The sequence below is a fragment of the Rattus rattus genome, chromosome 5 (genome assembly GCF_011064425.1).
Source record: "Rattus rattus isolate New Zealand chromosome 5, Rrattus_CSIRO_v1, whole genome shotgun sequence".
Lineage (NCBI taxonomy): Eukaryota > Metazoa > Chordata > Mammalia > Rodentia > Muridae > Rattus > Rattus rattus.
This window is the reverse complement of record NC_046158.1, coordinates 54,026,152-54,048,484: the sequence shown is the minus strand read 5'-3', so window position 1 is coordinate 54,048,484 and position 22,333 is coordinate 54,026,152. Positions and strand designations below refer to the sequence as shown.

The 22,333-nt window shown below is 44.4% G+C and overlaps 1 protein-coding gene across 1 annotated transcript; it reads right to left on the bottom strand.

Moving 5' to 3' along the window:
* Window positions 1–104: 104 nt before the first annotated feature.
* Plekha3 (pleckstrin homology domain containing A3) lies at window positions 105–22,073 on the bottom strand. Its single transcript, XM_032903536.1, has 8 exons — window positions 21,775–22,073; window positions 17,128–17,244; window positions 14,111–14,266; window positions 10,110–10,246; window positions 8,899–9,063; window positions 6,266–6,309; window positions 4,103–4,218; window positions 105–1,469 (listed from the first exon to the last, which is right to left on the bottom strand). The coding sequence occupies exons 1-8, from the start codon at window positions 21,812–21,814 to the stop codon at window positions 1,345–1,347; spliced, it is 900 nt and encodes a 299-aa protein (XP_032759427.1). The 5' UTR covers window positions 21,815–22,073; the 3' UTR covers window positions 105–1,344.
* Between the last annotated feature and the right edge of the window lie 260 nt (window positions 22,074–22,333).

The window sequence follows — 22,333 nt, the reverse complement described above, 5'->3', positions numbered from 1 at the left end:
TAGTAAATATCTTACTAAATATTTGGCTCATAGAAAAGATAAGCTACACATATAATGGGTGCATGTTCACCTTTACGCTTGAACACAATAAACAAAATAAAATCAATAAAGAACACAAAAGGCATTTAATAGACTAGACAGAGTATCAATGAATATAAAAGATACAATGTATCATATGACGAATTTGAATGTAAAAACCATGTATTTGTTTAACATGACTAAAACTTAAAAACACAAAGCCAATTTTTGAAAGTGCTGCTCATTCAAACTCTGGGATAAAATCATCATCAACCCAAAGTGACTTAAAAGAAATAGTGCGGAAGAGTAACCCGGCAATAGATACGACAGGCACTACCAAAAACCGAAAATTGCTCTTTAATTAAATAATGCCATTCTCAGGTGATATAGAACAGTCATCTTGACAGACTCATTTTTTGTATAAATATTCATAAATTAAAAATGTCTCTAGATATATGCCAAAGAGCTGCACATCAGACCTTACAGCAGCAGCTTAACGCCTATTTTTAAAAAAGCACTAAAATCCTCTTCCATTGAAAGCCGTTTATTTCTCTGGTGTAAGGTCAGGGAGGCGCTTGCCTCGTGTATCTTAGAACAATGTAAATAACAACTATGCATATACATCTTAAACTGGGGAGGCCATAAAAGTTAGGACATAACCATCTTCTGATGCAATAAGAAAATAAATAAATAAAAATTAAATACTGTAATCTGATGTTTGGTATTGACAAATCAGTAGGTGTCAACTTCACATATGAAGGACAGCGGAGTCTGATTTTTTTTTTTTTTAATGCACAAAATGTCATGGTATTTGGGCTAAAGGCCTTTAGAATATCAAGCGTTTCCTTTTTACTTAAAGGAATATGGTAAAATCACCATCAAGCGGCTATGGTAATTAATTTTAAGCTGGGGTGAAGTGACCTTTGGGTCCATGGCACAAGTTACATCTATATCACATTTCTGTCAAATAAACCTGGCGAGATTTCATGTTTATATACTACAATACACACTGACCAAGCTGTCAGTCCCTCACAGTTTTTTAGAAAAATATCTACATTTGTCCTTATGGATGTCAAAATGTTACACCATCATTTGTTTAAAAAAAAAAAAAAAGATGCACATTCATACTGTGAAGTTATTAGGAAAATACTCTTGCAAGTAAACTATAGAAAGATAAAATACACTTCAAAAGTATGTGGGTTGTTCGTTTACAATGTTCTATAAAGTGCAGAGAATCCTAAGGAGGGGGAAGCTACCCCAGAACGAGTTTAATTACAGCAGCTTTTGCATAGCGACACTCAGAGGAAGCCGGACATGTCCGTTTCCTCAGGAGAAGGGCGGAAGAGGTTCTTCAGATTCAGAGTGTGTCTTGGCCGTAAGTCTGCTTTCTTCCCGAATGGCTGCTGATGCCAGATCTCCATTAAGTGTGTTTCCTGAACAGTGAAGAGGTCCTGTGGAAAGTGATTGACAAGGTCAGCAAGTGCTGCTGACTGACTCAGGTCCGTTCAGAGAAACGAAATCCCACCAGTTTCCTGATAACCTTTGGCTTGTTTGAGCGGGAAACTCACTTTTCTACCTCTGCCAATCATAAGGAGAAAGTTGAGCATTCCTACGATAAATTATGTAATTACCAGAGGCAAGGATCTGTTCTGAGCACTGCCGGAAGGAGGGCTGGCACATCATGTGCCACCGACCTGCTCAGATGAACTTAACCGAGCTGATGGCCCTTACGCTGTTAGTACCTTCCTGTGAACAAAGACTCAAAAACAATGCAGGATTTTCCCACGACCACACGTTTAGTAACAGAGCAGAGCCTTTCTGAGCAAAGCTGGCAAGAGTTCTTTCCACATGGCTCACAGGTGCCAACCGGGCTGAAGGTGAACACGGCCAAACACAGTAGGAGTGTCCCAGTCCCGTAGTGTTTGAATTTACCAAGGCTTCTTTACTCAACCCCCATTTGTTTTCTTTTACTTACATTTATTTACTTTGTTCTTTGAGACAAGGTCTCAGTCTGTAGCCCAGGGTGGCCTAGAACTCAGGACACACCTCCAACTGACCTCACACCAATCCTCCTGCCTCAGTTTCAAGAGCTACCACACCTGCTCTACCGTCTTACTCTTCTCATCTTGAAAGCAAATTTTCAAGATGAAAAGTATCTCATAAGAAGAATATTCCCATAAAACTACTTTCATGAGCCAGAGTGGGAGCACAGGGGCAGACCACACTCGGGAGGCCATGAGTTCAAGCCCCATCAGTGAATAAATCAGGAACAGTGGTGCCAACCTTTGATACTAGCAGTCAGCAAAAGGACCAAGAATTCAGTCAACCTCCAATGCAGAGTTCAAGACCAACCTAGGCTACAAGATACTGTCTCAAAGAAACTATCAACTGATAATTACAATATACACAATACTAACAAAGTTGATATAATACACGAATATATACAATATGCCAATTCTCTGCTTCATCAACTAAACTGTTAACTTTAGCATAAAGAGAAAGGAATCTAAGAATGACACCTCTCACCTTGCCAATGCGGAGGCTTTAAGGTAAACCGAGAAGGTATCTGTGTGATATGAATGTGTGACTTGTCTGAAACAGTCCTAACAACTAAGGTAGTGAATGTCTTTGCCTTCTAAATATTTAGAAATGAGCCAGGTACGGAACGTGTGCCTGAAATCCCAACCCTGGGGAGGTAGAAGCCATACCACCAAAAGTTCAAGGCTAGCCTGCTCTGTCTATATAATGGGTTACAAGCCAGTCAGAGTTATAGAGAAAAACAAAACAGGCTAAGGAGATACCTTGGTGGTTAAAGGTATCATAAGAAAGATGAAGCAGCTGGCACTGAGACTAGCTGTAGTCCTGAGCTCTGAGTTTGATTAAAGACCCTGCCTCAAAAAGTGAAAGTTGATCACAGTTGTAGACATCTTTAGTCCCAGCAGGGAGGTAGAGGCAAGGGAGTCTGAGTTGGAGGCCGCTGGTCTACTGAACAGGGCAGAAAGGCTACACAGAGAAACACACCTGTCTGTCTTAAAACACACACCCCCCACCACCACCAGAAAAATAGTAGAGAATGAGGGAAGATCACCAACTCAGCCCTGGGCCCTACACATGCAAATCCACATATGCTTCACACACAAATAGATTAAAAAGAAAAAGGTAAGTTTTTAAAAGTATGTCTCAAAGTGGTCAATGGCTCTGTTTGGAATCAGCAGCTGCTTCCGTTCTTTAGGTAAGCGGAAAAAAGGCTGCTGTCTGGCCTCTACTCAAAACCACAAAGGCACTCCCTCATCCCACTCTAGGACCTGGCTGTCTGGAGGACCTAACCACCATTTATTCTGTCATTTCCGTAGGGAAATCAGACCCGTATCCCACACAACTGACGTCCAGCGAACTCTTGAAGAACAATCTGTCCTTTTCTTGGGAACTCTCTCACGTGTTTTGTGGGAGGTAAGGACTCTAACAAGTAACATTGTAGCCATGAGATGTAAGCCTGAGAAGACATGGTCCTTGCAATCCAACAAGGTCCAACAGACACACTGTGAAAGATCTTGCTCCTTAGAGACAAGTGCAAGCCTTACAGAAATTACCACTCTGAAATGACAATCTGCTGGTCTGAAACAAGGGGAAAAGGTCCAAGGATGGGTGTTGTCATAAACAACCACACAAAATTACTTTTTTTAGCTACTTTAAGGCAGATAAATATAATGTAGCACAGCTAATTTCTCTGTGGATTTAGATCTTTACTTTTCTCTAGGATTCTACCTACAATTAATGATTTTTCTACAATACTTTAAAGTGAAAATGAAGTGGGAATAAAAACATATTCACTAACTCTCTCTAAGAGAAAGTATCTAGCGAGATTGAGCATCCCGTAACAGAATAAGCAGAGTAGCAAGGCTGCTTGGAAGAGAAGCTATGAGCAGCAGGGGACTGTTAGGGCTCATGTCCCTCTGAGGAATTCAAAGAGCAAAGCACTGTGTTCCAATGATACCAAGTGACGGAGGCTTCAGTCCCAGGAACTACTAGAACCTGCTGGTGCCGGTTTGGCTGACGTGGACAAAGAAAGAGTTGTGGAACTCACTCTCTGGGTCTTCTGGGGGAACATCATTACAAGAGTCTGTGTCCGAGTAGGTTCTGCGGCGTCGCTGAGGAAGTCGGTGAAGGGCAGATGCTGGTTCTTTGATGGAGCAGCTACTCCTGCACATCAAGTAAAAAGTGTTAAGCTGTGAGGCACTAAACCATAAAAAGACCATTTCCTGACTGGGATTTTACATGGCTGCTCTTTAAGGGCAAGTGTGGTGATGCATGCCTTTAATCCCAGTGCTCCGGAGGCAGAAAGAAGCAGGAGGATCTCTGTGAGTTGGAGGCCAGCCTGATCTACAGAGCAAGTTCCAGGATAGCTAGAGCTAAATAATTAAATCCTGAGTTAAAACACACTTTAAAAAAAAGCTTTAAACAAATGAGACACTCTTCTGGTATTTAGTCCTTACTTTAGCAACCTGTACTCATTCAGAAGGGAAACATGGAGACCAGTGGGTCTTCTTGTAATTCAGGCAGAAACTCTGAGGTCATGTTCTAAATGGGAAAGGAGAACCAAGATGTGCTGCGTCCCTGAGGCAGCAGACAGAGGTAGTTTGCAAATATCTGGATGCAAACTCACTGTCAGCAAAAACAGAACATAAAGAGGGTGAAGCGGAAGCAGGGAAAACGCTTTTCAGGGCTACGTGTGCAGCTTAGTTGGTAGGGTGTTTATCTAGGATGTATGAAGCCCTGAGTTTGAACCCCCAGCACTGCATAAACCAGGGATGGTGGCTTGCTCCTTACTCCTAGCACTGAGGGGGTAAGTGCGGGATTAGGATTAGGCATGCGGGACAGTGTAGCCAGTTTGAGATCAGTTTTGCTACCTAAGGTCCTGTCGTCAAAACAAAATTGTTTTCTAAAATCAGTCTTGGAGCTGGAGGAGAGACAGTTCAGTGGTTAAGCACTGGCTCAGAAGAAGAAAAAAATCCAGTGTAAACATGCAAACACAGAAGCAAAAGTCACCTAACAGGGGCTGGAGAGGTGGCTCAGTGGTTAAGAGCACTGACTGCTCTTGCAGAGGTCCTGAGTTCAATTCCCAGCAACCACATGGTGGCTCACAACCATCTGTAATGGGATCTGATGCCTTCTTCTGGTGTGTCTGATGACAGCAACAGTGTACTCATATAAATAAAAATTAAACAAAACAAAAAACAACAACAAAAACCCCACCTAACTGCCTAACCACACCTTAGCTTCTGTTTTACGATGCCTCAATATTACTGTACAACCCCGACAGATCCAAGGAAAAATATTATCCCTTTAGCCTTTTTACAACGTTCTTTCTAAGGCAAAAAGGATAAAATACAGCTTAGAAACTTGTGTCACCAAGAAATGTTCACCACCAAATGACTTGGCTTCCATTGTTCTGTAAGGTTCAGCTGTTAACATGCTTTATACCAGGACAGGGCTGGATCTATGTTACTGGCTTCCTCTGAGCTGGTCAATCGGACAAGGATTATCTAATCACCAGAGAGAAAGGCAAAACAACGGCAAGGTTTGGGACTGAATAGTCAGCATGGAAAAATAAATGGTGAAGAAACCTGACGTCACCACTTTGCTGAGAAGAGAGAGGGTAAGTCCAGCCACTGGGAGGAGGATGCCCAGGGAAGCAGTGTCCCAGCAGCTGGGACACCAGCAGGATCCACCCGGAAGGCAAGCTTTCACAGTGCTGCTATGGAAATGGCTTCCTCTCCTTTGGTGAGCGCTTTCTCAGTAACAGCCTAGCATGAATATACGGTTCTATAAAACACTGAGATAAATATCCGCTGTTGTGGACACTCAATACACCAAATTTTCCTCTAGCCACATATATAGAAATGTTAAAAATATATTTTTATTCTTTTTCTTTTCTTTTCTTTTTTTTACAAAATTTATTGCTTGGTGGCAAGCACATTTACCTGCTGGGCCTTCTCGCTGCCCCACACTTCTTTGATATTACTTCAGAAACCTCAGAAGCTACAACAGCCAACACGGTGTCACCTCCATGTAATTCATTTACATAGGTTTCCTTTCCATTCTCCTTTGTGACGCCAACCCCTGACACAAGAACTACTGGACGTACTCCACGCAGAACTGATATGCACAACGGCAGGCGTGGGCCAGATGAACCTCCCATGGGAGGCGTCACTAGACAGAATTCAGTCAGGAGCCAAGGTTAGCTTACCTCTCGGAACTGCAGGGACCAGGGTGGCTTGCTGAACGCTTCATCTGGAAATGTGAAAGAGAGAAAGGTCTTAGCTCAGCCTTTAGTCAAAGAGAATAATGTGCCTCTAAGTTGTTATAATTAACATAAACCTGTTCAGAGGAATAGATGCCTGGAGAAGATGCTTATCTTCTATAGGCTCAAGTAACAACCCTCACACAATGTCAAACTTTCTCCCCAGTAACCATTAACTGGAAATCTCTCAAGACATACCAAAAACCACTAAAATTCTACCTATGTGTGGATTATGTAATGTGTAAGAGTATCAATAGTGCATACATAATAACCTAAGAATCATCTTTATAACAAAAAGGGATATCTAACAAACATAATTTATCTACTTTTATTTTTTAGGTACCGTGTTTTGCCTGCATGTATGTCTGTATGAGGGCATCATCGGATCCCCTGAAACAGGAGTTACAGACAGCTGTCAGTTGCCATGTGTGTCCTGGGAATTGAACCTGGGTCCTCTGGAAGAGCAGGCAGTGCTCTTACTCGCTGAGCCATCTCTCCAGCCCCAGAGAATACTCTTAATAAAGGTCCCGTTCTCCTTGCTCTAAGGGGCACTGAGGGGGTGGGTGTTAGGGAAGCTTTCCCCTGCCACTGTTTATTCAGGCAGCTCCGGTGCGGTTGTGCCAGCGCGGCCTTCATGGAGGGCGGCATTGGCATGTAGTGTCTGTGAAGAACTCAAGAGCCTAAGCCTCAGGTAGGGTCCTAAAGTGTTTATCTAAACAAGGATGCAAACTTAGTGGGCAACTGCCCACCATATACACAGGCCTGATGCCCAATCCTTTAAAGCTAAAAATGTAAAATAACATGATGCTGGAAAAATAACCAAACAAAACCCAAGTCTAAGCAGAACATGCCACAACTATGGTGGTCACAGAACATCATTTAGAAGAACCAACTGGCCCACCAAAAAATAAAGGGTAGCAGGAATAAAACAGATTAGTTCAGTTTAACAAGGTGACAGGGAAGCTATAATGGTAAAGGTTTAGCGTGTTTTATACACATGGGCCCACAGCTAACATCTATATTTGTGACCTTGGCTGCCAGCTGACAAGGTCCCCAGTTACAGCGGTAACAGACAGCTCTAGTCCAACGACTGGTAAGGACAGGCTTGAAGATGCAGGCGGACTGGAACAGCCCTTTATTTTTTAGGTAGAGTGTTTTGCCTGCATGTATGTCTGTATGAGGGTATTGGATCCCCTGAAACAGGAGTTACAGACAGCTGTCAGCTGCCATGTGTGTCCTGGGGATTGAACCTGGATACTTCACAGTCACTTCCCTCAGAGCTGCTCCCTCTGAGGGGCAGAGGAGACAGCTCAGCAGTGTGAATGCTAGTGCTGACAGCAGGCGGGGCCTGCGCTTGCAGCCCAGAATGCACACTAAGTAGCTCACAACCACCTGTAACCCAGATCCCAGGGGATCTGACACTTCCGCTCCAAACAAGATGCTCTGCACAAGAGAAAACCGTCACTAAATCAACTGAAACTTCCCCTGTTCGTCTGACCAAAATGCTTACTTTCATGTACGCGGTTAGCCTAACATTCGCTGATGAAGGCAAGATTCTCAATGTGAGCAATGACCTTTATTCCTTCTCCATTACTGAGCTTGCTGGGGTGGGTAACAGGAGTGAGCTGGGCCCCGCTCCCTCACAGTCACCATCAGTGATTGCTAAAACATAGCCAGGTGCATTCCTCGTCCATGAAGGGGCTCCTAACAGCACTTCTACAGAGACAACACAGTGCTACCAAACCTCATCTCACCACACGCTCCCCAGAGCACGCCAGAGCACACTTAATAGCAGGAAAAGCACAATGAGTTCACCACCCCCGGCAAAGAGTTCTTGGTGTGCAGAGTAATCAAGAAACTAACGTTCTGCACCCACCAGTAAGTGGCTCAGACAGTCTGCAGTGACCTTCTGACACAGAAGACATTTGCAGGACCAGAGGAACTAACTTGCCTACTCAGAGAATCGAAACCCAAATGCTGACTGCAGAACACTGCTCTCACTGCAAGTTTCAAGCTTTGCTTAATAGCGCCCCTCGAGAATAAAACATCACCCCGTGACAAAGCTTTCAGGCGAATGGCTGTAGAGGAGCTGGGCAGGCTCCTCTCAGCTCCTTCAAGGTGGAGAAACCAAGGAATTCACTCTCCCAGGTGCTGAGCGACTCAGCTGCATGCGAGGACCCATTACCAGCACAGACAAAAGCTGAATTCAGACTGCTTCCTCCCCACTCCCCATTTCCAATCTTACAAAGAAAACTATCGATAGAAGAGAGGCAGAGATTGCGGCCTGTGGGTAAAAGTGCCTGCCACTCTCAGTTCAGATTGTCGGCACTCAAATACAGCCAGGCACGGTGGTGTGCATCAGCAACCGTACACAGGGAAGGCACGCTGGTGCTCAGAACTCAGTCTAGACGACTGATGAGCTCCAGGTTCCCAGAGAGACTGTCTCAAAAATAAGATAAACAGAACAACAGAAGAACACACCTGACACTGAATTCTTTATACACACACACACACACACACACCTTTTAATTTAATGTAAATATATTTATATTGCTAGAAGGAAAAAAAAAAGTTCCAACCATCTGAACAGGAGAAGGCGACACAGGAGAGACCAGGGGATCCGGATGAGGCAGCTGAAACATCTCAGGTTTAAACTTGGCGTTCGCTATCCTCACACATTCCTCAAGGGTTGTGATGAATGTATTACAGGTGGCACTAAGCAAGGAAGAGGCTTCATTCATGTTCTGAAAAAAATAACACAGAAAGCCTGACTCAGACTCAACCATGTAATCAGGCACAACCTGAGAATCAACTGAGAACATTAATTAAAGCTTATCACTAAGAAGGAAACAAAACAAATCAAAGCCAGCAGTTGTCTACTGTACTCCTGCAACTGGCCCAGAGGACACAGCCGGAATGCTTCTTTTCGAGCCCAGTCTCCAAACTACTGAGTGGCTGCAAAGGTAGCCCTTGACTCCCTGAAGAAATGAACTGCTTCAATGCTTGCCTCTAGCAGAGACAGAATTCAGAAAGCACCATAGTGTTGGGAATTGGTTCTAAAGCTTTGTCTTAACTCAGCTCCCAAAAACCATACTTCCAGATGCTAAGGGTCCCTGCCCCGAGCTGGCTTTGATTGGTAATAAAGAACTGCTGTACAGCCAGTGGCTGGGCAGGGAGACAGAAGCAGGGCTTTTAGATTAAGCGGGCAAGGGACAGAGGGAGAGAGGGGAAGATGACTGCCATGATTCGAGGAAGAGAGATCAGATTTAAGAGCTGCAGGACAGAAATCATCCAACAGTGTAGGAAGAAAGGGAATGTGGCCCTATGGGGAGGCTGCCCAGAAGATAACACAGCAACAAAGATAAAATATAGATTTAGAAGGTATTATTAAGCCAGGAGTACCAGAGGAGAGCATGTGCTAGCCCCAGGAAGTTTTAGAAGTGTCTAGCCATTGAGCTAGTCAAAATATATCAGAATTAGCTGGTGTGGGTGTGTGGGTGTTTGTGTGTATGTGTGTGTGTGGGGTGTGTGGGTGTTTGTGTGTATGTGTGTGGGGGGGTGGTGTGTGTGTGTTTGTGTGGGTGTTTGTGTGTGTGTGTGTGTGTGTGTGTGTGTGTGTGTGTGTGTGTGTGTGTGTGTCTTTCATGCGTGAATCCAGAACTCTTGGGCGGGTTCAGCACACACACGACCCACACGGAGTCAAATGGCTAACTATTCACTGTTAAATTGTCAGGCCATAGCAAGTCCATGGTAATGTTTTTGTCATTCGAGGGAGTGGCTAAAGCAGTACCTCTACACTGGGCGATGAATGATCCTCATCATGGTGAACAAACTCCTGGATTGTATGAACCTGCTGCATTAGGAGGTCACAGTAGAGGCGAAGCTCAGACATTTTGGTTTTCAGAGATTCACTGGTCTCACTTATTTCTAGAAGAAACACATAAATATCAAACCAGATCATTTCCACAGTCTTTGGCAATACAATTTAAAATTTTAAAAGCAAGCAGCAGAGGCCAATGGAATGGCTCAGTCAACGAAATGCTTGTTGCATAAATATGAGGACCTGGGTTGGATCATCAGATTAAAAATGTTGGACCCAGTGGTTCTATGTAATCCTAGCCCTGGGAGGTGAAGACAGGAGGACCCCAGGTGCTTGCTGGTCAGTTAGTGGATATCTATCATTGAGCCAGGAAAGAGAAGGCCCCTCAGAGCTTGCTGACCAGCTAGTGTACACGTACCACTGAGCTCAGGTTCAGCCTAAGACTGATAGGAAAGTAAGGTGGAGAGAGACTGACTTCCAACAAACCTCCACATGTATGTGTACACAAACACACACACACACGAGAGAGAGACAGACAGACAGACAGACAGACAGACAGACAGACATAGCTGGAGTGGGGAAGAGGAGGAAGAGAGAACATTGCATGCGTGCATGTGTGCAAGTACACATGCATGTGCCAAGACACATGGAGAGGGCAGAAGACATCTCAGAAGTTGCTTCTTCTCCTGCCCCCCTTGTGAGACCCAGAAATCGCATTCAAGTCTCCAGGCCTGTACACAAGCACCTCTCCTCATGGAGACAGCTTGCTAGCCTGACCACTGAGTGTTTTAATACAGAGCCATTCTGCTCTAAGACTTGCTTTCTTCCATGTAAAACCCGCATTTCTACTTCGTGCATGAGCATTTTTCTTTTGCTCAGACATTCTTCTCTGGCTCTGATATGAGTTTTTCTTTTAACACGTAAGTTGATAATCTGTAAAAGTTCTAACATTAGAAACAGTATTTTATCCACCTACATAACAAATGCTTCTCCAGGTATAAGTCCCCCTCCAGTTCTCTTCATTGTATATTTTCGCATGCAGAAGTTGCTAGTTTTAGGTAAGAAAAGCGACTGTACATTGACACTTACTAATTCTCTTCCTTTCACTTCCATTTTCACGTTTTCCTGTTCCCAGAATGTTTAATGCAGTATTTAAAATTTCTTCACCTTAGTGACTCTAGACATACTACCTAGCTAGCCATCATCACTCCCATTTATGGCCCACTTTCTTATAAAGCAGAAATAAAAACTGTGGAGGAAGAAAAACAGCAGCTACATAGTAAAAGTAGATGTTGGTCTTTCCAAAGTCACTAGGCCAGGCTAGGGCTGCCGCTGCCTGGCAGAAAACAGCAAAGCAACAAGCACTCTGCATATCTAACATAAATCAATTGTTGCCCTTAGCAAAAACTACAAAACACTGAGACCTTTAAGATGGCCCCTAAGGCTGTGGAAAAGAACTCTGAAAACCTGAATTCAAAAAATATAATTTCTCAACTATGCAAAATATAAGGACTCAGTATGAATTGTATAAGAGCTTCACAGATCTAAAGAAGCAGAGGCAGCCACACTGTGAGTCAGCTTGTCAGAAAGATACGAAGGAAGGAGATCAAGAGATCGATTTAGGGAGTGGTGATCACAGGGCATGACCCCACCCGGCTGAGTTTTTCTGTTTACGCTTACAAAGGTAGATTCCTGAGTTCAAGGTCAGCCTAGGACAAAGGAAGATTAGGTCTAGGCCCAGGCCTGGTAGGAATGGTAATTTCAGGGCAGGGTCCCACCAGCTACCTTAGTTTCTGTACTTTAACAAGGGCACATCTCTCAATTCTTTCACAATGTTAAAAAAGAAAAAATGGGGCTGGAGAGATGGCTCAGTGGTTAAGAGCACTGACTGCTCATCCAAAGGTCCTGAGTTCAATTCCCAGCAACCACATGGTGGCTCACAACCATCTGCAATGGGATCCGATGCCCTCTTGTGTCTGAAGACAGTGACTGTGTACTCATATACATTAAATAAATAAATCTTTAAAAAACAATGTACTTGCTGTCCTTTTCCTAAGAGTCAGGGGGCTAAACATGGAATGCTGATTCATGGGATGGTCAAGAGGAAATCTGGAATAAATGACTGAATTGATATGTAAATAAAAGACTGGGCTTCTGGTCTGCATGATGAACTAACAGAGCAATGCAGCTCTTTTTTTTTTACAATTTTTTTCTAGTGGGAACTGGGTTATCTGGAGATCTCTGGAGAGCAAACACAGCTCTTACACTTTTTTTCTAATAAGATTTTTTTTTTTTACTGTAGTCAGAAATTCCATGGAGAACGAACACAACTCTTTTAGAATGTTTTCTAACAAGATTTCTGACCTTGCTTGGAAATCCCAAAAATTGCTTGGAGAGCTAACACATCTCTTTTAGAATTTTTGCTGTCTCTCTGATTTTGATGGGAAAACCCCAAGAATTACTTTTAGAATTTTTCCAACAGAATTCCTGACTTGGTCAGGAAAATTCAAGAATTTTTTCCTAGTAGCTTCTTTGATCAGAAAACCCATGATCTACCCAGAGAGCATATAGGACTTTTTTCTAGAATGAGAGAGCTGTCTTGAGCAGGAAACTGTCTCCTGAGAGTGCTATGTCAAGAGCTATCTCGAGCAGAACATAGGCTGTCTTGCCCTTGAGTCATTTGTTTCCCTGCTCCCAGACATCCCTTCTCTCAGAACCCCTCCCCAAGATGAGGAGGGCCCTTGGCACCTCTATGAAGGTGCTACCACCACTGTTCTATTTGCTTTCTTTTTCTATTTTAGTTATTTAGACAATCTCATTATGTAGCCCCAACTAGACTCCAACTCAAAATCCTCCTGCCTCAAACTCCTAATTGGTTTCATCCCCACTCAGATCCATTTTCCTTATCTATATAAATATTACTATTCTTGGTATTCGAAATGAGTACAATCAGTGTCTCTCTTTTTGTGAAAGGCCTACCTCACTAAGACTATATCTTTTTTTTTTTTTTTTTTAAGATTTATTTTATGTATGTGAGTACACTATAGCTGTCTTCAGACACACCAGAAGAGGGCATCAGATACCGTTACAGATGGTTGCTGGGATTTGAACTCAGGACCTCTGCAAGAGCAGTCAGTGCTCTCAACTGCTGAGCCATCTCTCCAGCCCAAGACTACGTCTTTAAAGTTATGTTACAGTACATGCCAGAATTCTCTTCCTTTTTAAGGAGAAATAATATTTCACTCTACAAGTACCACATCTGTTTATTCCTTCAGGTAGTTCTGGATATTTGGATTGTTCCTATCTTTTAGTTACTTCTTATCCTAATCCTGTCCATACTTATCAATAATTTTTCTTTGATATAGCTGAATATCACCATAAACTCCTGCATTTTCTAATATTACAACTTAGTAGTTTTTACTAAGTTAATTTGAGATTGTTTTTAATTTTTTAAAATTCTTTGTATACATACATGTGCCCAAAGGTCACCCACAAGTGTCAGCCTCTGGAACAATGCCCCCCTCTTTTGAGATGGGATCTCTCACTAGCCTGGAGTTCACAACTGAAGCTAGTGACTGTGAGAGCCCCAGGGATCCTCCTGTCTCCGGCTCTTCAGGGATGGGATTCTAAGTATGTACCAGTGCTGGGGATTGAACTCAGGTCCTTGTCCTCCTGCTTCGTCAATGATCTGTTAACTTTAGAGAGTTTCCCATGCCATTAAACTTCTCTTCACTGCATCATAATGCATCATCTAATCTATGCACTGCTTTGCCAACTGATCTCCCTAAGCTTAGACCTTCATGTTCTTTACAAAGTATCCCACTATGTTTACAAAGTATCCCACTATGTTACAAAGTATCCCACTATGCAGGATTCTAAGCATCCCACATTACTAACTTCCTTCTGATTACTGCAAGAGGCCAGGCCCACTTAGGCTTAGAGAGCAGTTATTACAAGAAACGTGTACTCACCTTTTTCTTTTGCGGTCCTTGTGTCGGTCAAACACGCTTTGGAGCTCCCAAGGGCAACCAGCCACCTCTGCCTCTCGGCGGCATTTACTGCCTTCATGTAGAAATGCTGCTCTCCTGGAATGATTAATTCCATTCTTGTGTTGTCTGCTGAATGGACTGTGACAATACAGAGAAGACACAGTTACAGACTCAAAGCATTTGGAGGGGTCCTGTCACATGTCACTAGATTGCTTCATATACCTAAAGCAAACCAAGACTCAACAGAACAATCAGGGCTACTAAGAAGCCCCAGAGGCACCATGAAAACCACCTTCTCCCTAACACTCAGGGTAGCAGTGGCCCCAAAACAATGCCAGCTGCTGACGGTAAAATAGGTGACTCACTTGTACTCATTCTAGACATATTTGCAAACTCATTACGTTACACAAAGCATGGCTATAAATCCAAATAGAAGACAGCCAAGTTCAGAAAAACAAGGAGACGATCTGAAAGGGGACATTTAAAGAAGAGGACAAGCAAGAAGTAAGCGGCCGTCACTGAGCCACACCCTCAGCCCTGGCAAATGTGCTCCTGACGCTCTGCTCACGTGCATGGCACACTTTGCTCCGTCCATTACTGCAGACATGGGGTATTACAGTAATGGAGAGACTAAGCCCACCCCACCCCAAACAACAATACAAAGGGAGCGTACAGCCATGGGGCAGGTGGGAAGGCTGAAGAGTTAAAAATTATTAAGAAATCTCTGGGGTAAGTACAGACTCTACTAAACTGAGCTAACAAGGGTTGCCTAGCATGTGTAAGACCATAGACCTAGTTCCAAGAACCACCCAGAAAAGAAAAAATAAACAAATACATAAACAAACAAACAAACAAACAAACACAAACCAGTGTTTTCTTTTTCCTTAACCACTTATTAGAGCGGAATGGAAGTTCTCTGAATGTGCTTTTGAAACCCGCTCTACACTGGTCCGTAAGCTACTTACAAAGCAGCACTTCTGAAACGTTTATGGGTGACGCGGTGCGGCTGAAAATGAGCTACGCAGACCCAGCGATGAGCACATAGCAAACTAACACTTACTGGTAAATGCTTTAGCCTATGATAAATAAAGAGCAAAACAATGTTCCGTACATTCAGGGAACATACAAGAAAATTCCCCTGAACTGATCTATTTCCACAGCTTTCATAGCCATGACAGTCTTCTATTAGAACAGTACCAACTCTTCATTAAAAAGCGACCAGGGACCATATGTGTGTGCACACACACACCACACACTCAGCAAGCATGTGCTCTTTGGAAAAATCTCCCTAGACAGGTGATCAACCCTATCTGTGTGATGATTATCCACAGAGACCCTGTCTTTAAAAAAAAAGAAAAAGAAAGAAGGATGAAGAGAGGGAAGAGAAGGAGAACGTGGAGAAAGAAGGAGAAACGAGGTGGGAGGGAGGGCCATACTCCTAGTGCATCTAAGATAAAGATAAAGGGGAAGAACTATGGCTAAAGAATATGAATCCAGGGCTGGAGAGATGGCTCAGCGGTTAAGAGCACTGACTGCTTTTGCAAAGGTCCTGAGTTCAATTCCCAGCAACCACATGGGATCCCATGCCCTCTTTGCACTCTTCTGGTATGTGTCTGAAGAGAGCAACAATGTACATAAAATAAATAAATAAATCCAAAGCATAAAACAACAAAAACACAACAGCAGCAACAACAAAAAAATCCCATATGCAGCCACTAAACCCAGTGACTATTGCTGATGCCAGGAAGTGCTTACTGACAGGAGCCTGATATGGCTGTCTCCTCAGAGGCTCTGCCAGAGCCCTACCGATACAGATGAGGATGCTTACAGCTAACCATTGGACTGAACAAGGGAACCCCAATGGAGCGGTTAGAGAAAAGACTGAAGGAGCTGAAGGGGTTTGTAACCCCATAGGAAAAACCACAATATCAACCAACCAGACCCCTCAGAGCTCCCAGGGACTAAACCACCAATCAAAGAGTACACACGGAGGGACCCATGGCTCCAGCTGCATATGTAGCAGAGGATGGCATTGTCTGGCATCAATAGGAGAAGCCTTTGGTCCTGTGAAGACTCAGTTTCCTCAGTGTAGGGGAATGCCAGGGCACTGAGGTGGGAATGGGTCGGGGGGAGTGGGAGCATCCTCATAGAAGCAGGGGAATGGGGGAAAGGGGAATAACGTTTGAAATGTAAATACATAAAATATCCAAGAAAAATAAAATTAAAAAAAAGGAAGAAAGAAAAAAAAAAGAATAAAAAAATGTTTCTTCCTCCTTGGCTAATCTTACTTAGAATTACCATAAAAGTGCCAAAGTAGCGATCCAGTCCTGGAAAATGTAGCTCACTGCATTACACTCAGTAAGCACAGGACTCTGGCTATCTGAAAGCTCTGAGCATGGCCTCATGCAGGATTAAAGTATTCAAGCTGTGAGGGGACACAGACAGGCCTAGAGGGGACTGAACATTCCCTCCCCTGTGCTGTGGACCTTTCAGTCCTCCTTGAAGAATTTAAATGTCCTCATTATCATCTTATCTGACTTCCTTCTGCCTTCACCCACACACTCCGACACACGCCAAGTGCAGCTATGGTCTGTGAGGTGAATCGCCATGAAAATCATACCGTGACCTACTACTCCCATCTCTATACTCTTGGCTGCTCAACTCCAGTCAGCAAGCTTTTAACTCCTACTCTCACTTTATCAGAACCCCGAAGAGATAGCCTGCTTCATCTTCAGAGCTCAGCTTCGGCCTTCCGGATCTTTCCCTGAGAGTGAGGAGGGACGTATCTAGATGCCACAGAAATTTTCTACCAAGTCAAACCAGAAAAGGCATCTGACGTTTCAATGTAGGAGACATTTACAAAGGGGGAGTATGAACCTGCATTCAATAATGCTACATGCCACCCCTGATTACTTAAAGAGAGGATCTGAAATCTCTGGATGACTAGAAACACTTATTTCCTCATTTGGAGCAGGCAACACAGCCCCCTGCTCCCTTACCTTTAATCTCACAGACCGCCATCTTTATACTCCCTTTGCTCCCTTTGCAGACATCGTCCTGTGAGTCATAGTAGGACAGGATTCCATTATCCAGAACGAACCATCGAGGCTGCCAACCTAGAGAGACCAGAAACCAAGACAGGTGGATGAATTATTCTTACCACAAAGGAAACTGATTTCAACGATGCCACACTAATTCTGGGCTTCCAGTAACTTACACACAATGAAATTTTTCAACCTTTGTAACAAAATGTCCTGTGGTCTCTACATAGATAAGAAAGAACTTTTTTGTTCAGGCTCACAACTTTCTCTTTAAACAACCTAAAAGACCATAACCGCATCTCCACCTAAGCACAGCATAACCACTACCCATCATGAGAACAGATCATAATGTAGAATTAGCATTTCTTTTCCAAAATGTCGGGAAGCAGCAGTGTTTCCCACGTCAGACTTTGGATTTGTGTGTGCATATGAGATATATGGAAAATGAGGCCCAAATCTAAACATGAAGTTCATGGGCAGCTATTCCTGTCACCTAAAGGTCCCTTTATGGACTGGTTTGCTTCTGATTGGGCCCTATCACGAAGTCAGGCTCAGCGTCTTCCGCTTGTGAGTGTCCCTTCATCATTTAAATCCTTTGGGTTTGGGAGTATTTCACCTCCTCATCTCATCATGGAAAAAGACATACAGGAAACACAGAAAAGAGAGAGGAAACAGGGTTTGTCCCAGTTCTGTTACCACTCTTGGTGGCTAAACTAGAGTAAATGTTCTCATCCCAACAAGTCTTTAAAGTTCTTTCTCCAAAATAGGTGACTGAACAAGTTGGCCACCTCTCAAGTGTGATGTGCCCTCCCTCTTCTGATAGAAGATGCTGCCTTTAAGCAAATGTCCTTGGACACAGGGAAAACTAGAGATCCGGATGTTTATGCAAATATGACAACCTATAGAAAGAGCAAGATCCCACCCACCCTCCTTCCCTTCTGTGGGCTACATAGCTAAGGCAGAAATGATATTAACTTCAGCCATTCATCTCATTGACATTTCCTTAGCAATGAAAGCATAAACCCATTATCAGACTTGGTGGGAAAGGCAAAGCCTGTAACTGAGAGTGATGGCTATTCTCAACGCTGGCCTGGCACTCCTCTTGCCAGCCAAACTCGTGTTCCCGGGAATCTTATCAGACGTGCTACTAACAGATAGCAGTTCATCAACTGACAACATAGTGGTCGTGCTGGGAGCAGTGTGACTTCTGTTATCCTTCCCATTGCTATTAAGCCACAACACTGTGTAAGCGTGAAACTCACCACCATTAAAACACTCTGACCATCAGCTGTGAAACAATTCACCAGTTCAACATTTCCCTGAATCAGACAGGACCAAGACAGTACCTCATCCTATAAACTGACACAAGGCTTTTAGGATCCAGGCTGGAGAGACAGCTCCATGGTTAAGAGCACTGACTGCTCTTCCAGAGAGCCTGACTTCAATTCCCAGCAACCACATGGTAGCTCACAACCATCTGTAATGAGATCTAAGGCCCTCTTCTGGTGTGTCTGAGGACAGTGACAGCATACTCATGTACATAAAATAAATAAAATCTTTAAAAAATTTTTTACTTAGGGCTTACCAACACTTTTGAAATGGCAATGCTGTTATAGTTAGTGTTGTCAAACTGACAAAAATCTTCCAAGTGGTCTTCAGGCAGGCTATATTGATGACATTAATTGAAGTATAAAGACCCTTCTTAACTGTGTGCAGGATTACTCCTGGTAAGGGATACTGTATGGTAAAATGGAGACAGAGTGTGCAGTAGCAGTCACTTGTTGCTCCTTTTTGACTTGGGACATGACGTAAGGCATTTGTCACTGTGATTTCCCAGTAAGGATGAACTATAACCTGAACTGACAGCCAAATAAAGCCCTCTTCCGGAAGCTGCTCTGTCAGAGCACTTTATCTCAGCAACAAGACACTGAGTCAGAAAGGAAGGTGAAATTTTACTTTCTATTCTATACCTTGCTTAAGAACACAAGGGCGGGATATTCCCATCAGCTCAGAAAAATAAAGCAAGCAAACTTCAAGCACCAGGAAAATTCATTTCTACAAATACTGCATTCCCAAGGGAGGGTGGCAAAATTAGAGGAAAAGTTCTTTGGGTGTCTGCACTTTACCTTGTTCCTCACTTCATGACGATGCCCTAGCACACTGCTTTAAAATAGAATCTCTCCAGGCTAGAAACTCGGCTAGGCTGTCGAGAGCTCACGATGCTTTTCCAGAGGATCCAAGTTCAGTACCCAGCACCCACATCAGGTAGGCAGTTCGCAACTACCTGTAACTCCGGCCCCAGGGACACCCATGCATTCACACAAAAAACACAGAAGTGTCAAGGAGTGAGGAAAGGGTGGGGCAGAAGTAATAGAGCACTCCTGTGTGAAAGCCTAGAAAAACTAAAAAAAAAAAAAAAGACCATAGAGGCAGCACATGCATGTTCTTAGCATGTGCAAGGAAATAACAATATAATAATTTTTAAGTGTAGTATTTTTCCAAATACTAATTCACCGTGGTAAACAAATAATGAGGAGTGGGTAGTGGGAATATAGTCTTCCGTCAGTTAGTGGCATCACTGTCATAGTATGACGCAACAGTGCTTCAACCGTGAGCAAAGTGATCCAGAAACATGGCTGAGTACACTCATCTAATCAAGCCTGTTGATTATCTCTCCACACCTTTTTTTTTTTTTTTCTGGAGCTGGAGACCGAACCCAGGGTCTTGCACTTGTTAGGCAAGCGCTCTTCTGCTGAGCTAAATCCCCAACCCCTCTCCACACCTTTTTGAAGAATTATCTAACCTGGCTTTCCCTAGTTGGTTCACACATTTATAGTAACTGGCTACAAGATACAGTAAAAGGGCCGGCAATTCCTTCTGTTGAAAAGGACCATCCCCTGTTTCAATTTCTACTTTAACAAGCACTTTTCTCAAGCTATTAGATGGTATGAAAACACATATTAAAATTAAAAAAAAAAAAGTCAGAACACTGTCATGACACCGGAAGGTTCCTTAAAGACCAATTAGTACTAGCAGCTGGTCATCCTCCTGACCTGAGATACTAAAATTAATAAATGAACATTCCACGGAGACAACTTCACATCTAAAAAAAAAAAAATGGAATTGCTCCAAAGAAAAGGCTTCGCTTAAACTGAAACACATCATAAAAAAAAAAAAAACACTAAAGCCGCAGCACGTACCACAGGCTATGAAGACACCTCCCACAAGAACATTTCACCCCAAGAGCAATTTCCCCTTCAATTATGACTCATGGCTGTAACTGCCCATCGCTCTGGGCCCTGCTAAAAATATTCCTCCCCCATTACCTCCAAAGACGAGTACTCAAAAACATTTGCTTAAAGGATATAGACAACAAAGTTAATACCGCGCCTCAACCAGCAACCTGTGCCCACAACAGCCCAAATGAAAAACGCTTAGCAAAAGTGTCTGCCTGGTGTCTCGCTGCTCCCCAGAAAAATGTGTCATGTACATGATCGCTTGGTTTTTCATTTGAGCGGAAAACATTGATGTATTATAAATATTAAGCCACGTGCCACCGTAAATCTGGCTGTAGCCAGATACAACCAAGCATTTAGTCCTAACAGGGTTTACCGGCAGACCCCCACACGATAGGCAGACACTAGTTGAGTGCAGCGTAGACTGACTGCGGGGCTCCATACTCTGTGCAGAGTAAGTAGGCAGCAGGGCGGCGATTGCGCATTTTTTGTAACTAAGTATCTGACAAATGCCCAAATTTCCCCTCAAGTGGTCAGTTTTTCTCCAGTTCGGTGAGATCACAGGAAGTTGGAAATTACCTCTGGGACAAAATACCTAACCACCCAGGCCTTGACCAACTTGGATCCTGAAAGAGTACAGCACCTGCCTTTGGTGTTGGTTCTAGCAGAGATCACAGAGAATGGATTTAAGGTGCGTTTTAAAAGCCAGACTTTCACAGGCAGGGACAGTTCCCTGCTGCTGATCCCATCTCTACACAAACAGCTTTCTTCTAACTACCTCACCAGGGAAACCTGCCTGCTCTTCCTGTGCTGTACTTCCAACTATTTCTCTCTCGGAATGACTCGAATTCCCGTGGTGTTGAAAATGGGTTTTCTTCCAATATGCCTCACAATTTCCCAGACCTCACTGAAAACCACCAATCCCTAAGAACCTTCTCTGAGGATAGCTTCCAAAAGCACACTTGATGAGTTCTGCCAGCCTCAACAAGTGGAGTTTCAAACCTGTGGTAAGAAAATGTAAAGGAATATTAAAAAAAAATCTTAAAAGTAAATGAACACACACACACACACACACACACACAACACACTTAACAAAATGCTGTCCATATAGCGTGGATGAAAGAGGAAACAGTGGATGAAAGAGGGTGACTGGATACTGTTTCTTTAGCACAAGGGGCAGCGGAGCTTTTTGGTGCTGTCCCATCCTCGGGATGGTGCGCAGCCTCGAACTCGCTGTCGAAGCCTCCCGGAACGGGCCCCACTAGGGCAGTGTGAGGGGGGAATCGAGCGTGGAACTGAGAGTGTCGCGGCTTGACAGGGGGTGCCCCAGGGCCAGGCTGCCCGCAGCCCCCCGCCGCCCGCCCCGTACCTGTGAGATAGTTGGTCCACTTGTACAGAACCCCCTCCATGCTTCAGAGCCCGGCGCCGCGCATCCTCCTGGCCCGGCGCCGGCCGCGCTGCTGCGGAGGCGCGGGCCCGCAGCCCTCCGCCCCGACCCGGCGGCCCTCAGAGGCCCGGCCGGCGGGCGCCCCATGCTGCTCGGAGGCCGCGAGGCGCGGACATCCCCAGCGGGAACGGCGCGGCGACCCCCGGGGCGACCCCAGCGCCCGCCGTCCTCCCGCTCCGTCGCCGCTCCACGAGGCCCGGCGCTGCCCTCCTGCACGCCCGCCTTCCTTCCCCCCGGGCTCCCGGCTTGTTTTCATTGACCCCGACGTCGCTTTCACTTCCTGGATGAAAGGGGCCGGCTCGGCCCGCGAAACCCCTCCCCGGCGGCGGGGCTGCGGGACGGCCGCGTGCCCGAGGCTGCGCTGCGCGCCCTCGTGGGGCGGCTCCGCTGTCCCCCGCTCCCCAGCTGCCTGGCATCCTCTCTGGTCCCCAGCAGACGAACTCCGGGGGCATCCTGCCTGGATAAAATCGAGGGTTGCCCA